The sequence below is a fragment of the Pseudoliparis swirei genome, chromosome 1, assembly GCF_029220125.1.
Source record: "Pseudoliparis swirei isolate HS2019 ecotype Mariana Trench chromosome 1, NWPU_hadal_v1, whole genome shotgun sequence".
Classification (NCBI taxonomy): Eukaryota; Metazoa; Chordata; class Actinopteri; order Perciformes; family Liparidae; genus Pseudoliparis; species Pseudoliparis swirei.
Window position 1 is genome coordinate 15097683 of NC_079388.1, and position 17719 is coordinate 15115401.

General features: G+C 44.8%; 1 protein-coding gene across 1 annotated transcript in view; it reads left to right on the forward strand.

The window, feature by feature from the left end:
* Positions 1–17719, forward strand: part of LOC130193795 (triple functional domain protein-like) — an 80751-nt gene that overhangs the window by 34206 nt on the left and 28826 nt on the right. The window contains 12 exon segments of the mRNA XM_056414918.1: positions 1457–1649; positions 4653–4757; positions 4987–5183; positions 5946–6186; positions 7118–7240; positions 9181–9372; positions 10778–10909; positions 12123–12353; positions 13051–13173; positions 14176–14367; positions 15128–15297; positions 17403–17577. Of these exon segments, the coding sequence (XP_056270893.1) occupies positions 1457–1649; positions 4653–4757; positions 4987–5183; positions 5946–6186; positions 7118–7240; positions 9181–9372; positions 10778–10909; positions 12123–12353; positions 13051–13173; positions 14176–14367; positions 15128–15297; positions 17403–17577 (2074 nt within the window).

The following is a 17719-nucleotide window of genomic DNA, read 5'->3' on the forward strand; positions in this document are numbered from 1 at the left end:
TTTTCAAAGCGCAACTCGATTCACTGTGTTATGTTTGACGTCCTTCTCGGCGTTCGTGAACCACAGCGTCGTTATCATCGTGTCGCGTTTTGCATATTTTTGTGAGCTCTTAACTGTGTGTGTTTCTCTGTGTGTGTGTTGTTGTTGTTTTTGGTGACCAAAGATGTTCTATTTTGGGAAAGGCAACATCTGCTCACTGTTGCTCGCGAGCGGTTTACTGACAGGCGTTCGCGGAGGGAAAGGGATGGAAAAGGACGGAGGAATTTACCGATGCGTTGCATAAAAAGCAGATCTGTGTTGTGCAAGTCTAAAGGAAGGAAGGAAGGGATGTCGTCTGATGTCTGAATGCACAACACGACCAACAGGACAAGATGCAGTCCGGGTTTTGCGAAATCTAATAAGTAGTAGTCGTAATACGATGCACATTGCAGAGAAGCGACAAAATAATGAAAGTAATTTTTGGAAGATTATGGCTCCGTGTGTGTGTGTGTGTGTGTGCGTATAGAATGTTATGTGATAATAACATCGGCCAGAACACAGCGTCAGGTTGCCGATGCACAAATGTGCTGATTTGTATTTTTATATTTCATCATACATCAGTGACTCAATCGTTGCAGGTGTGTGGGTGTGTACAGGACTGTCTCAGAAAATTAGAATATTGTGATAAAGTTCTTTATTTTCTGTAATGCAATTAAAAAAACAAAAATGTCATGCATTCTGGATTCATTACAAATCAACTGAAATATTGCAAGCCTTTTATTCTTTTAATATTGCTGATTATGGCTTACAGCTTAAGAAAACTCTAAAATCCTATCTCATAAAATTTTAATATTTCCTCAGACCAAGTAAAAAAAAGATTTATAACAGCTGAGTGTTTGTCAAGGCTCAGGAAACCCTTGCAGGTGTTTCGAGTTAATTAGACAATTCAAGTGATTTGTTTAATACCCTACTAGTATACTTTTTCATGATATTCTAATATTTAGAGATAGGATATTTGAGTTTTCTTAAACTGTAAGCCATAATCAGCAATATTAAAAGAATAAAAGGCTTGCAATATTTCTGTTGATTTGTAATGAATCCAGAATGCATGACATTTTTGTTTTTTTAATTGCATTGCAGAAAATAAAGAACTTCATCACAATATTCTAATTTTCTGAGACAGTCCTGTAGGATGTGCGTTTGCTGCGTAGGCTTCTAACAGTATAGAAAATGCGTCATCTGGCTGTTTGTTTTTGTTCTCATTTCTTTTCTCTATTTTCCCCTCCCCTCTTTCCCGTTTTCAATCCTTTTCTCTCCATCCCTCTCATCCTTTCCCACGCCTGTCATCTGTCTCCCCTCTCTCTCTCTCTCTGGATTATACTCCCTCCAATCCCCCACTGCCCCTCCCTCACGCGCTCCCTCCCTCTCCCCTCCTCTTTATTTCCTCCCACTCCACGCCGACCTCCATCCACCCCAGCGAGGAGGTGTGTAAACATGGCTTCACGGTCATCGTTGATATGCGCGGCTCCAAGTGGGACAGCATCAAGCCTCTGCTGAAGATCCTGCAGGAGTCGTTCCCGTCCTGCATCCACGTCGCCCTCATCATCAAACCGGACAACTTCTGGCAGAAGCAGAGGACCAACTTCGGCAGCTCCAAGTTCGAGTTTGAGGTGAGACGGAGAGCGAGAGAGAAACTCTGCTTCTTCACAGTCACGCTCTCTGACCGCTCCCTCGGTCAACCGCCTTCACATGAGGCTGCGTGCATTGATAGATGCAGAAATAGATGTAAACATGCACATCTATATACGAGCCGGGCAATATATCGATGTTATATTGTTTCCATTACACGAGAATAGATATCGTCATAGATTTTGCATATCATATCGTAAGTAGGCGTAAAAGGTGTCTGTTCCTGCTTTTAATGTCTGCTTTACATTCTTACCCAACTGTTGCAGTTGTTCTATTGTTTGCCTTTGCCCGCATATATCATCATATCCACATTGCGGTTGAATGTGTATTGATTCTCATCGTGTAAAATGCCTTTTTACGAATGAGCACTATGGGTCAACAATATGGTCGCAATATCGATATTAAGGTATTCGATCCAAAAGGTTATGAGATTTTACTTTCTAAGTTTCAACCAGAGGAGAATAAACTGCTGGAATTATGACGTGAGGCTACCTCGTCACTTGCTGTGACTGCGATACTTTTATTATGTAATTACATGCCGCTCCGGCGGGGACAGACCGGGCAATAGTAGATTTTTAGCACGCTGTAATGATTCTTTCCAAGCACCCAGATAAGCACGGGAAGCCAGTGCTACACTTCTATATTTGCCATTTTCAATTTTCCAATGAGGTACAAATGCAGAAAAAAAATCGTCCCTTAATTTGCCGTCGGCCGCGTTGTCATAACGACCCGCCGCAGCCGGCCGAGGTGTTCTCGTTGTCGGCACGTTGCATTGTGCTCGTCTCCCCCGTGCTCTCTGTCTGCCGGAGAAGGAGCATCATCGCGTTCGACCCCAAAAAACGGCGGCAGAGCCTCGGTGAGGCTGTGAACACATCTCTCACAGCTAATTCATCGCCATCTTCACAAGAACAGGCCTATTTTTACGCTCTGACCTTTTAATAGTCAAACTGACACCGAGATACGCATGTTGCTCTCACAAAATACGGGGACCGCACGAGCCAATCCACGCTCTGCGTTTGAAGATGCCTCCGTCCGATTTGAAGCCCGTTTGGTAATGACGACCAGGCGATTTCTCATCCCTCCCTTTGATCTATTGTTTGCTTAGTATGCTAATGATTTGCTGGTTTGTTAACAATAACTTGTATGCAGTAATGTGGGCGGAGCCTCGTTTCTTGGTCTGTTTCCGCTGCCTCTGACTATTTCAGTTGATTGGATGCACTTGTGTGGAAATAGCTTTTGATTTTTCACATGCCCACACACACACACACACACACACACACACACACACACACACACACACACACACACACACACACACACAGGTCCTGTGTGGTCCGATAACATCAAATTGATTGTGCGAGAGTTAAATATAGCCAGCGGGCGGGTCAGTTACCCACATGCTGCCCTGCCACACAGGCATCGATTGGACACGCCGCATTCGTGTTTTACAACCGGGCCTCGTACTCTACGTTTAGTTTTTTCGGGAGATTTCTAAAGGTCGGATGCAGCGAAAGTTTGAGGCTCCTAACTGTTGCCAGGACGACCGTAGCAGTGAACGTGTGAAATTAAAAACCGGCGTGCTGCGTACATCACCGGGCGTTGCCGTTGCAAGTGTGTGTTTTGGGAGATGGAAGAAACGGAAGTCGGGACCTTTTCCCTCGCCGTCCTCTCTCGCTCCCTTTTCCCCCGTTGGATCGAGGCGGGGAGGAAAGGACGCATCGAGCCCAAAGCGCAGAGAGAAGACATCTTGGCAAGCTCGATTCCGATTGTTGATGAATTGCTCCGTGGGCCTGTGGGAGAAACGGGGCACCCGAAGGCCGCGACCGATTCTCCCTCTCGCCATTCAGAGGACAAATCCATTCACTTGACCGACAATGGGGAACTTAGCCGTATGGGGATATTTCCCCAGTCAAGGGCCACTGGGCTTTTCAGCCCAAGGCCAACAGGGTGTCTCTGCATTGTTTGGCTCACACAAAGCGCTCTAGCTGTCGCTCCGTCTCCGTCCGTCTCTGGCCATGTGTGTGGGGGTGTTGTGCGGAGGAGGCCGAGCAGAAACACGGAGGCACGCGAACCGAACGGGGAGACATTTCCTAACTGTAGCTCTGAAACTGATCTCGCAATCTGCAGTTGTTTTGCGCCGAGGGGATTTTAATTCCACCTCGCTCCAAAATGAAGGTCGACAGGTGGCTCGAGTGTCGCACTCGAGACTTTCGAAGTCGCAGAAAGGCAACGAGCGTTTTGCTGCGTGACGGATGCTGTAAACGGGGTTTATTTTTCGTGGGTGGCTCAATTTTATAATGTTCTACGGTGGCGCAAAGCTGCAGCGTGCTGAATGGCGGGAGGAAGAGGATACACTGTGTGCAAGTCATGCCATTGATGTATTAAGTTATCAGTTACATGCCTGCAGGTCATGTCTTCTCTAATATCCTTTTCCACCAACACTAGCAAGTATGTGCAGGTTTTTTAAACAAGTGGACACCTGCTCGTTTGTGTGTGTGTGTGTGTGTGTAATTAATGTCTTAGCTTAGCAGAGAGCATAATAATTGAATATTTGTATGTTAATAATTCATAATTGTCCAAATCCCTGTTTTAATTTATTATCTATTAATTTATTGTGTCACAAAGCATCGCGCTGGATAAGGTAAGAGAATTAGCGCGTCCACCGCGTCGGAGTGTGAGCCGATGAAACCTGTCACTGCTGCGGAGTCATTTGTCCCGGGAAGGGATGTCGATCGTAACCTCTCACGCTCGATAGAAAAGCCAGATGTTATCGGGTTTCAGTGTTTTTTTGTTTTTTCTGCACTAGGGAATAGGGGTTAGATAAAAGAATCTTCAACACGAGAAGGCTTAAAAGAAATGCAGTGAGCACAGCGGGGAGATTAGAAGCGTTTTTGCACTCGATTGAATGAAATTAACCTAAATCTACTTTTCCATCCCTCGCTTTCTCTCTCCTCGTCTTCTTTTCCTCCACCCTTGCTCTCCAGACCACCATGGTGTCACTCGAGGGCCTGACGAAGGTCGTCGACCCCTCCCAGCTGACGGCGGACTTCGACGGCAGCCTGGACTACAACCATGAAGAATGGATAGAGGTGAGCATCCCACAATCTTGAAATCCCTAAATCGGCATTGAAATCCAGCAGTTCTGTTTTGATAATAATAATAATAATAATACATCAAATTTCTATAGCGCTTTTCATAATACTCAAAGATGCTTAATGATTATAATCATGAGCAGTTTGTTATTTTTTCATTTCAATTTAAAAAACATCCAGTACCTCCACTGATTTTTACTGAATTTTTTTCTATTTTTTAATCAAGGTGCGTGTGGCGTTCGAGGAGTTCTCTGGTCACGCCACCCAGATGTTGTCTCGCCTCGAGGAGATGCAAGAAACGGTGTCGAGGAAAGACTTTCCCCAAGACCTGGAAGGTGCCCGGCGGATGATAGAAGAAAACGCCACGCTGAAGAAGAAAGTCATCAAAGCCCCGATAGAGGAGCTGGACACGGAGGGACAGAGGTAAGCACACAGAAATACAAACTTCTTCTTCTTTTGCTCAAAAGATGGAAAGCATCACCTTCCAAATGTTTTCCTATCTGCTTGGACGTGATCCCCATATTAGAACATAGTTGTGTTCCCGCCCCTCTATGACGGCGGCCCTTCGAGTGTATTTGCTCAGAGCTACTATCGGGGTTCGCACGGTCATGAAAAACCTGGAAAAGTCATGGAATTTAAAAATGGCAGAGAAAAGTCCTTAAAATTATAAATCACAAAAGTTTTGGAAAAGTCCTGGACATTTTTTATATTCACATGTTCATTTACACTGAGTTTGAGGTCATGAATATGGTTTTAAAAGAAAGACGCGAGTGAACGCACCTCAACTCAAAAGTTCGGTGGCCATAGCAACAGTAATTCAGGGATAATCCACTATCATGTATACACTGAGAATCCACAAAATGTTTGGTCCTGGAAAATGTTGTTTAAAATCAAGGAAATCCATCTGTGAAAATGTGTATGAACCCTGTCCTATAAACACTTAATACACTTCCGACAAGGCTAGAATCTAAATATAACATTAGTATTTCTTTTTTGAAACGTTATTGTGTTTTTTTTGGGTAGTTTACAAGAATATAATCCCTGGTTTATTGTATTTTACTCCTGTTGTAAAATATATCCGCGCAAATCTCATCTATCATATTTCACATTAATGCAAAGCTTTGATCATCAAATCACCGCAAACCTCACGCCCGAGTAACTTGTCCTCGACGTCTCCATCTCCAGGCTGCTCCAGAGAATCCAGAGCAGCGAGTCGTTCTCCAACCGCAACGGCGGCGGCGGCAGTAGCGGTGGCGGCGGCGGTGGGATTTGTAATGCGGACACCCAGGGCCTGGTGCCACGGGTCACCCAGCTGCTGGACAAACTGCACTCCACCCGGCAGCACCTCCACCAGGCCTGGCACGTCCGCAAGCTCCAGCTGGACCAGTGCTTCCAGCTGCGCCTGTTCGAGCAGGACGCCGAGAAGGTCGGTGCATGTTGGGAGTCGGGGGTGTCATTCGACATGAGCGGCGATGTAGCGGTCATCTATAACCACCGTTGGTGATCACTGCAGGGCCGACAACTGCCAATAGACACAGCGTCTTAATTACACCCACAGAGAGGCATTGATTTATGCTGCGTGTGCAGACCTCATGATTCCATGTCCTTTTTTAGGGTTTTGCCCCTTTAAACAGTGGCTTAAACTCTCTTCCCTCCCTCCGAGGGAAGTAAATTAATTAAACGGCTGTAAAAAACCGCACCACGTCTCAGGATGAGCGACTGGAAGATGGAGGAGGTTCAAAGACACCTGCTCTGGCTGCCACCCAGGCGGCTCAGGTGATGACAGCCGCAGCACGAAATAGAAAGGGAAAATTCAGAGAGCCGTGTTTGAGGGAATCGAATAAGAAAGCAGGTTGCAGCAACGCAGAGAGAGAGAGAGAGAGAGAGAGAGAGAGAGAGAGAGAGAGAGAGAGAGAGAGAGAGAGAGAGAGAGAGAGAGAGAGAGAGAGAGAGAGAGAGAGAGAGAGAGAGAGAGAGAGAGAGAGAGAGAGAGAGAGAGAGAGAGAGAGAGAGAGAGAGAGAGAGAGAGAGAGAGAGAGAGAGAGAGAGAGAGAGAGAGAGAGAGTCGTAGGAGCTTGTTGCTAGGACACCATAGGCCACAAGTTTGTTCTCGAGGAGAGCCTGAGAGGATACTCGTAATAGAGGCGGTCCATTTCTCTGTATTCTGGCCTGGAAAGATGACAACTACCCGCACACACTGCAGCACAACACCAACACACTCGGGTCTACCCACACGGCTGAGTGCCAGCTGTTTGTTTTTACCTACGATCTGTGAAAGTCAATGGTGAACCCGCACCGTGTGTGTGAGTTTTCATTTGGCTAACATTATTTTTGTTAATCTGTGCGTCTCTGTTCAGATGTTCGACTGGATCATGCACAACAAGGGTTTGTTCCTGGCGGGCTACACGGAGATCGGCAACAACCACCCCCACGCCGTGGAGCTGCAGACCCAGCACAACCACTTCGCTATGAACTGCATGGTAAGACACACACACACATGCACACACACGCTTATTCGCAGCAGGAGGGTAATGCTTTTCCGCCCACGTGGACTATGAGCACCCTGCACTCCATAATCATATATTTATTGAACTCAGCCTCTCGTGGTGTGTACCAGCCGTGGCTCGGGGTGCGCTCGCACATCTTCAGCTCAGCCAGGTATTAAGCAATCCTGTTTGTTCCCCGCAGTCGGCCTTACGTAACCATTATGAAACCGTCGAGAGGAGGAATAAATCCAGCCGCTAGAGCCACTGTACATGTGTGAGGAATGATCGCTCTGCTCCCCTTTTTTTTAACTCACTTTTTAAATTTAGTTTCCAACAATAACAATATGTATTTTCATACAGTCACTTTCTTTGTCAATTTGTCTGTTGTACGTTTTGATACACATGATATTCATACACACAAAGAACAACAAACATCATATGGTGCTCATTCCAAGAAAAAAAGAGGGAAAATAAGGATAAAAATTAGTGCTGTGAAAAATAACGCGTTAACTCAGTTAATTCAATTACAGGTTTAACTAGTTATTTATTTTTAACGCATTTAACGCATGCGCAGAATGAGCTTCCAATCTGTCTGTTGTTGGTCGTCGGGACGAAAAAAAAGTCACTTGCAAAATGAGCTTCCAATCCACCACTTCAATCTGAACTCTGTCCGCTCTCATGCAGACGGTCTGTTCATCGGTAATGATCCTTCCGCAGGTTCACCTACCGAAACCTTGTGACGACTTTTACTTCCTGTAGATCAGGGTCTCAACACGTCGATCGCGACCTGCCAGTCGATCGCGGCGTAGTGTTGGTAGATCGCATGACATTAAAAGATTGGCCCGCCCCTGACATGTTCTCTATCGCACGTCTTTGTTCTTTTATTAAACTAAACGTCTGTTGTTGATCGTATCTCCACAGCAGCATGTCATTTCTGTCTCTTCGCGTTGCGTTAACACTTATCGATCTCGGTCTCGCGCCACAGAGCTCCGCGGCGACCGAGCAAAAAGAAGTCACTTGTCAATCTGTCCACCTGTCCGTGTCGGTGAGGTTTCAGCTTTGCAGCGGTGTCCCGCCGTCCTTTCATCACGGCCCAGTTCATGAAGAAAACCCACACAGTCAGTTTGCCTCAGCAGCTGCTAGAGGAAGACTAGAGGCCTTTAGATTGTATCATGGTGGAGTTAATGGTTGACAAACAAGAGAGAAATGTTCTGTTTAACCCTCCTGTTACCTTTACATTTACTAACATATTTTACCCTCGGGGTCAATTTGACCCCAGCAATTCAAACCTCCAGAAAATTATTAGAATTAATATTGCTTCCCAAGTTTAAGTGTGAGGTACTTTATGTTTGTTTGTTGACTACCTAAATAGCCCTTTAAATAAATAAAAAAGTTGATATTTCTTATGTTTGACACAGTGAAAAACAGCCTGGGGTCAAATTGACCCCAAAGAACACCGACATTAAACATTGAATGGGGTCAAATTGACCCGAAAGGTAACAGGAGGGTTAAACATTCTGTTTAGGTTGAAGATGTATTAATGTTACATATGGAAGAAAACTGCTAAATAACTGCTGAGTTGCAGCACCATTGTATAGAAGAATGTATAAATGTATATATCCGTCTTTTGTCATAAATCTCTATGTTCTCACAAAATATACCGAGAATATCGGTAATATGTGATTAATCATGATTAATCCACAAAAACCTGTGATCAACCCGATTAAAAATGTTTATCGTTTCACAGCCCTAATAAAAATAGATTAAATAATTAAATTAAAATAAATAATTTCAATAATAATTGTCCACTCCTGAGTGTAGTATTGTATGTGTTATATATGTTTATCAGAGAGGACAGAGTGTGCACAGAGGGAGTTAACGCGAGCAGCAAGCCTCTGCTTTAACCGTCTCTCTCTCTCTCTCTCTCTCTGCAGAACGTATACGTGAATATCAACCGCATCATGTCGGTGGGCAACCGGCTGATGGAGTCGGGCCACTACGCCTCGCAGCAGATCAAGCAGATCTCAGGTCAGCTGGAGCAGGAGTGGAAGGCCTTCGCCGCGGCGCTGGATGAGCGCAGCACGCTGTTGGAGATGTCGGCCAGCTTCCACCAGAAATGTGACCAGGCGAGTTGCAGATTGCGCTTACGAAATGACAGATGTAGGGCGCCAGCTAATGTTTATTTTAATTACCGATTCATCATGCGAATATTTAGTCAAGGACTCGATTAGTCCTCCAAATATTCCTGACCCCAAGGTGATATTTTTTAAATTGCTTGTTTTGTGAGAATAAGATTTCTAAACTGAAATATATTCAACCCATTTATCATATGTATCCTCTGGAACCAAAATGACTTTAATTATAATCAAAATGTTTTTTTTTCCAAGTCATAGATGTTTGGTCACCAGTGTTTGCAAGAATATAGAAAATAATCAAGATTTTCCAGACCTTGAGTGTGTTAAGCTTTTTAATTATTATTATTATGTTGTTTGTTTAATTCTTAGAAAAAGCTGTGTGCCAAAGAGTAAGACTAAGCTAAGTGGCTGTAGCGTCATATTAGTTATTAGAGTGGTATTGATATTCTCATCTAAGAAAGGTAGATAAACATAACTCCCCCAATGCTTGAACTACTCCATGCAGTGGGAACTGAATTCAGTAAAACTCCCGTTCATGAACCTTTGGGAAACAAACGAGGTGTTGACCCTCACTCTCTCAATGGATGCTCATGGACACGTCTACACACACCTTCTGGGATGTGGAATTCTCATTTGGCTTCATTAAATCTAGAAAGCCAAACGTATGCATCACATTAACATATATTTACATGCACACATGCGGGGATGTAAAGTACGGCATTTGTTTTGGGCGGTTGTTTCTGTGTGTGCTCATTAGCGGAGCCACTATGGAATGATTCATGGCCTGAAAAAAGCTCACGAGCAGAACTCGGGAACGCTGGTGGTACGACTTCTCCGACCTGGAATATTGCCGCCATCAGACCAGCCTTTCAAGCTTGTGCGCTGAAATCGCATTTTTTTTGTTTAGTTCTTCCAGAGGTTTCACCCCCAGCCGTCTCTCCTCCGCACATACCGAGTGGCTCATCTCAAATCTCTGTTCTACTCGTGTGCCTTTTTTCTAATTACCGCGGGAGGGATGTTTAATAGGGAGTAATTAGATCCCTTCAACGTGTGATATTTATTTGAGGCCGGCCTTGTTGATTGTTTTGTTTTCCTCCCCTCCCACTGGGGAGTACTGAAACTTCTTGGATCAACACACACAAACACTCGGAAATGTATAATTTTTCTGAGAATAGAGAGCTCATGAACAAGGGCTGTTCTGCATCCATACGCTCGGTAATTGTGTCGACAAGCCTCCTCAGGCGGTGTCTTGTACTCTCTGGTACGTCTGACTTACATGTGACTCGAGTGAAGAGCACAAGGACGTAAACACCTCCACGCTCTCGTGTGAACTGCTCCCCATCTGACTGGCGGCTTGTGTAATCGTGTGCTTCTTCTTCTTCCCCCCCCCCTGTAGTACATGGGCAACGTGGACTCGTGGTGTAAGGCGTGCGGCGAGGTGGATTTGCCCTCGGAGCTGCAAGACCTCGAAGACGCCATCCACCACCACCAAGGCCTGTACGAACACATCACGGCGGCCTACTCTGAGGTACCGGCACACTTCATCTCAGAACATGTGAAAGGAGTCGCGCTGCTGTGCGATGGGCAGCACTATCCTCGTTGTTTAACCCTCCTGTTACCTTAGGGTCAATTTGACCCCATTCAATGTTTAATGTCGGTGTTCTTTGGGGTCAATTTGACCCCAGGCTGTTTTTCACTGTGTCAAACAAATAAGAAATATTAACTTTTTTATATATTTAAAGGGCTATTTAGGTAGTCAACAAACAAACATAAAGCACCTCACACTTAAACTTGGAAAACAATATTAATTCTAATAATTTTCTGGAGGTTTTAATTGCTGGGGTCAAATTGACCCCGAGGGTAAAATATGTTAGTAAATATAAAGGTAACAGGAGGGTTAAACATTGAATGGGGTCAAATTGACCCGAAGGTAACAGGAGGGTTAAGAGTCACAATTGGATTTATTGTGTTTATTAGAACATGCGCCGCGTGCAATAACCGTCGTAGGCTTTCTCCGTTGTGCAAGTTACTCTTTGAAATTAAGTTCACTCTCTCAAACTGTTGGAAAGCGCAGCTCTTATTGTCTCGGGCGCAATTACATTTTGTAGGGCGAAGTCAACATTATAGCTTTTTTCCTAGCGAAAGTCTACACAGTACTACACTGTACTTGTAATTTAATTTAGAATAATTGACTGCTTGTGCATAGACAACTTTTTATGAGTTCAAGTTGAAAGTACATAAACACAGGTATAGTGTTACAGTGTAGTATATTGAGCATGTACATAACGGTATTTAGCTTGTCAATAATATAGAAACATTCATATTCACATACAGTATACCTTAACATATACAAACACAGACATGAGTGTCAACAGTTGGTAGTTTCATACCTGGATTCGATGCCCTCGTCTGCCTCCCTGGTGAGTGACCACCACGTGACCACGTTAAAGACATTAAAGGAGTTGCAACTATACAGTGGGAAAAAATAGTATTTCACCGTTTCTTACTAATTCCTCCTTTAGTGGCTCTTTCATTTATCATTGCCTTGTTTACATTTCTAAATGCAACATCAAGAGTGTGTTTTCTCAGGCAATTATCCACACAGTTTATACGCTGTTCATCTATGTGTCCCGTATTGTATACTTTTGGACGTGTATTTTCATTGTCAATGCTTTTCTCTTTCTTTAATTGCTGTGCGTGGTAGTTGTGGGTACTTCATGTTCTAAATCTTCCCTCCTCAGGTGAGCCAAGATGGCAAAGCCCTGCTGGACAAGCTGCAGCGACCTTTGACCCCGGGCAGCGCCGATACACTGACGGCCACAGCGAACTACTCCAAGGCGGTGCACCACGTCCTGGACATCATCCACGAGGTGCTGCATCACCAGAGACAGCTGGAGAACATCTGGCAACACCGCAAAGTGCGGCTGCACCAACGTCTGCAGCTCTGTGTCTTTCAACAGGACGTCCAACAGGTAAACACACACGCACACACACAGACACACACGTATATTTATGTTTTTCAGTACAACGTTGAGAGGGTGAGACAGTCATTTGAAAATAGCAGGGTAGCCGACTGGTTAGAAGCATTCTACTCGTAATAGAGGGTTTGATCCCAGCTGCAGCCATGTTTCCTTTCATAACGTCCTTGAAAAAGTGGAACGTTGTGTCTTCACTCATCATGTGGTGCGGTGGAAAGGAAAAATAAATACATGCCTGAACTGTACGTTTTCTCTACAGAATAAAAGGCTTGAACAGGAGCGCAGTGAGAACGCCATATTCGAATATATTCCAATATGATAATACGGTATGATTCTGTCCCGCAAAAAATAAATAAAATCACGGGCATTCCTGAGTGTGTTGACATGGCAACTGTTGCTATGGCAACTGCATTGGGTCATGTGCCCGTGCAGACGGCGTGTTCATCCATTGACGCTGTGAAGGACAGAGTGCGGGGCGAGGAATGTGAAAAAGAGAAACGGCTCTGAGCAGAGCAACACTCATCATTATTTCTGTCATTGCTCTTCTCTTACGCACTCTTTTGATTATGAGCCTCACTTGTCTGGTCTTACCTACCACCGTAGAGCGCCCCCTCGTGGTCGCCTATTTCCAAGTGCCTGTTTCACTTTGTGGTCTATCTCTCTATCTCACTCTCTCTCTCTCGGTGCACAGGTGCTGGACTGGATAGAAAACCACGGCGAGGCCTTCCTCAGCAAACACACAGGTGTCGGAAAATCCCTCCACCGAGCCCGAGCGCTACAGAAACGGCACGAAGACTTTGAGGAAGTGGCACAGGTACTGTTTCTGTACCCCCCCCCCCTCCCCCCAATAATAGAGTTGACAGAGATGATTCCCTCATGGTAAAATAACACATAGTTCCCAGTGAGTGTACATTTCTTTTAAATCGCAGCTACAAGAAAGTAAACCGTAACATCTGCAATGAAATAGTGTTTTTCTTTCTTCATTTTATGTACTTCTCTAATTGTTGTTTAATATCTTCAGGCAATTTTATTTCAACGTGAGTCCTTGTACACTTTTAAAAGAATACATTACACCATCTTTGTCTATAAATTAAAAGTTGCTGAATTCAATACACCCCGGGGGTTTGGCTTTGGTCTGTAAATTAATTAGCTAACGCTCATTGTCTAGCCAAAGCTTGCTTATGTCAGCAAACTTTACAAAGACGATGCTTACTCACACACTTAATAACTCTTATTCATTTATGCTGCTTTACCTCGTAAAGCATTAACCCAAAATACCACATGTGGTAATAGCCTGGCATTAACACTTAATGCAGATGTTCCTGTAAATGACATTACAGTCTCGATGATGTATTATTTTATTATTCCTAACACATTTAAGAGAGTGTAATAAGACTAAAAGGGTGGTTGAAGGGAACATTTAATACTTGCCTAATATTTCTTTGGCACTTCACATAAGTAACGGATCTCCACCACCGCTTAAACTGACACAATTATGTGGAATACTTGCCCAGAACGGCAGCTCTGAGCTCAGTTTGAGAAAAAAAAGTCAGTAGCGTCTTTCTTCTTCCTCTTTATAATACCTTCACCCACTCTCCGTCTCCATTTCCTCTCACTAGTTATCTCTGTTTAACTCTCCTATCACACTGACTCCATCAGCCACCAGGTCTCCTCCATATCCTGTTTTTCATTTTCTCCGCGCCTCTGCTCTTCCTCTCTCTCTCTCCACTCGTGTTCCAGATATGTTTTACTTGTTTCATATCGTCGCCGTGGGTTAAGCCCTCGCTCTCTTTCTCCCCCCTCTCTCTCGGCGTAGAATACGTACACCAATGCGGACAAGCTGCTGGAGGCGGCCGAGCAGCTGGCCCAGACGGGAGAGTGCGACCCGGAGGAGATCTACCAGGCCGCCCACCAACTCGAGGACAGGATCCAAGACTTTGTTCGCCGCGTGGAGCAGCGCAAAGTCCTGCTGGACATGTCTGTCGCCTTCCACACGCACGTCAAAGAGGTAGGCAGGCAGGCAGCGAGGGTGACTCAATGCTGGAGTGGATGGTGGGCTGTGTGCTTGTGTGGATGAGAGCTTCTACAGAGCTCTTTTGAATAAGAGGGAAGTAATTATCGGATCAAATGGAATGTGTGTTCTGCTTTTATACAGTTAGTCACAGTGAGGTGGACATTTGGGGGAAGAGGTTGAAAGCGTCATCGAGTTAGGTGAAGGTGAATATTGAGATGAGGCTCGAGGGATGGCGGTCACCGAGCTGTCCTCTGTGGGTGTCATCAAACAGCTTTTCGTAATTGCAGAGGTGACGGCAACTTTGTGCTGCCGATTGTCTGCGTGGTAGTGTGTGACACAGTGAATTTCAATTCAGTTTATTTCATGTAGCCCAATAACACAAATTACAAATTTGAGGGCTTTACAATCTGTACACAGACGACATCCCTGACCTTTGACCTCACATCGGAGCAGCAAAAACTCCCAAGAAATAGAAAAAAAAACTTTTCACGGGGGGGAAAAAGGGAAGAAACTTTCAGGAGAGCAACAGAGGAGGATCCCTCTCCAGGATGGACTGAAGAATAGATGTCATGTGACTAGAATGAGGGTCATGTGACCAGGGTGAGGGTTTTAGGAGGCGCGGACCAGTGTGAGCCATCACACGATGTGTGTTTTTACAAGTCTACCTTCAGTGTTGTACAAGCCGCCGGTACCAGAACACTGTTGTGCTGTAGAAACAATATGCATACCGTACCAACGCCATGTCCTCCTGCAGCTGTGGACGTGGCTGGAGGAGCTCCAGAAGGAGCTGCTGGACGACGTTTACGCCGAGTCGGTGGAGGCCGTCCAGGACCTCATCAAACGCTTCGGCCAGCAGCAGCAGACCACGCTGCAGGTCACCGTCAACGTCATCAAGGAGGGAGAGGATCTCATCCAGCAGCTCAGGTAGAGATTACCGGACCCGGCGACAAGGGGAACGTGTTCATTGTTTTAACGCGTGCGCGCCAACTGTGGATGCATTCTTCTTCTTCTCTGTAGACTCTAAAACTTTATAAAAACCTACAAATTAGTAGACATGAAAAATGATTCAAGGCAACTAAAGAGTAAAACTGATAAACTGACCCCGACCGCTTCTTTAAATCATTAATATCTAAAGAGAGAGAACCAAGCAACCACATGACCGTCGGGGCCAGGTCGGCCTCGCGCGGGCGAGACGGATGTGTTTCTCAAATCAATTCTTGAACACGCAGACTGGCGCACTTTTATTTGCAAGTGATCCGATATCGGATGTGTGTCGTCCAGACATCACCGACCTAGCTGCACGGGTTGCTGTGGTAACGACGTAGGTGCCGCTGCGTGGCTACGCTTGTGAGGAAGCTTTCGCCCGAGAAAAGAGAAACGCCACCAGACAAACTAGCCAGAGCGGCCGGGCGGAGCCGCGTCTGGAGGAACCCTGTCTTTTTCTTTTCTTTTCTTTTTTTTTGCTGTGCAGACTTTCTAAAATCATCCTGGAGATGATCTGGATTCTGCCCCACAAAACAACTGATGTGTATCTGCCAGTCAACCAGATCAATAAAGGACGATACAAATGTAAAGCATGGATCAATAGAGCTCTGGCACCGTAGTTTAGACATTTGGAATTGAAATGTATGTGTGACGTAAATATGTAAATTAGACGCACACAAAAAGTCTGTCATTTAAAAAAAAGACAATATTGAGATGCATGAAAAGCGGAGCTGATTGGAGGAGGTGTTGGAGAGGTGGATGCAGATGACCCTCCTTCTACAACTCTATTTTTACACGGAGGATGTTCCAGTCCCTCTTCTTCCTCCCTCTTCATCCACCCCCTTATCTCTCCTTCTCGTTCTCCCTCTCTCTCTCTCTACCCTACCTTCTTCTCCACCTCTCTCTCCCTGGTGTATTGGCCCCACAGGGAATTCTTACATAAGTCTGCTTTTATAAGCGTGTCTAATTTTGTGGCAGTCTCCCCGGGAGGCAACTGTAACTCTACACACCTTTTGCGCATGTGTGTGTGTGTCACTGTGCGTTCGTGGACATGCATTTGAGTGTGCGAGTGCATCTCTCACGCTGCATAATCCACCTGAAGCCACGCCGCCTGACCTCCGCTGTCGTTGCTGACTCATATTTTGCGATAACGGGTGTCTTGTGTGTTCATGCCTCACACGCGTGTGCGTCTGAATCAGAATCTGTGCGACACGTTTCACTTTCCACATTCACGTTCACCCGTGTTATTCTGTTGTTGGCCTTTTTATTAGAATTTAGATATCAGACGCTCTCGACACATTATTGACCAATGTACCGCAGGTTATCTGTGTAAAGCTTTTTGAAGTATGGAATTATTCTGGTGCAACAAAAAGACGACAAAAAAGCAACATTGAATAAAAGGAAATAAAAATACTGGATAGAGTTTGTTAAACTGTTAAATCCCTTTTAAAAAATTTAAAAAAAGATAATATGCATCTACTAGAGGATTTATCTTGACACAAGGATAGTAGATTTAATAATAGCTACTATGATAACATTATAGGACATCTTGTGGACATTTGATGTAGTTTCTGGAGGAAGAAACGGAGGTTAAAAATACTGAACTAATTAACTAACTAACTTACGCTAATCCTTTCAAACGCATGACCTGTTGGATGAAAAGAAAAGTACAACTTTTAGGACGAGGACAGACACAGGTGGAAAACTAAGACAAAATAAAAAAAATTGCGAAGAAAAAAAAATAAATTTATTATAGAAGAAAACAGAGAAACATTGTCGAATAAAAAAATTTATCATAAAAAGTCAGTCGAAGGTAAAATTGTGTTTGCTCTCTTCGGGCAGAATCTTCCACAACTTAATTTAACTTTTCAACTTTTCCGCTGCTTTGCCACATCGCTGAACAAGCTGCTGCCGGCGGTGAGAGCAGCGAGCTTCGCTTGGCGTCGTGCCCCTCGCTTCATAGCTTCTTTATTTTTCTAAGTGCACAATGCTGCTCCTCAAAACTTAAGCTTATTATTATTACTATTATTTTGTGTCTGTTCCAGGGACTCTGCCATCTCCAGCAACAAGACGCCGCACAACAGCTCCATCAACCACATTGAGAGCGTCTTGCAGCAGCTGGACGAGGCCCAGGCCCAGATGGAGGAGCTCTTCCAGGAGAGAAAGATCAAACTGGAGCTCTTCCTCCAGCTGCGCATCTTCGAGAGAGACGCCATTGACGTGAGTCTGCGTGACACACAGAGAGGCGGCGTGACTGCATCAGTCAATATGTCCGTGTGCCACAGTCGGGAAGCTTTTCTGCATTGTTAAAACACTCTTAAAGTGGTTGTGGCCTCTGAAAAGTGGAGTCTTGTTGCCCCTC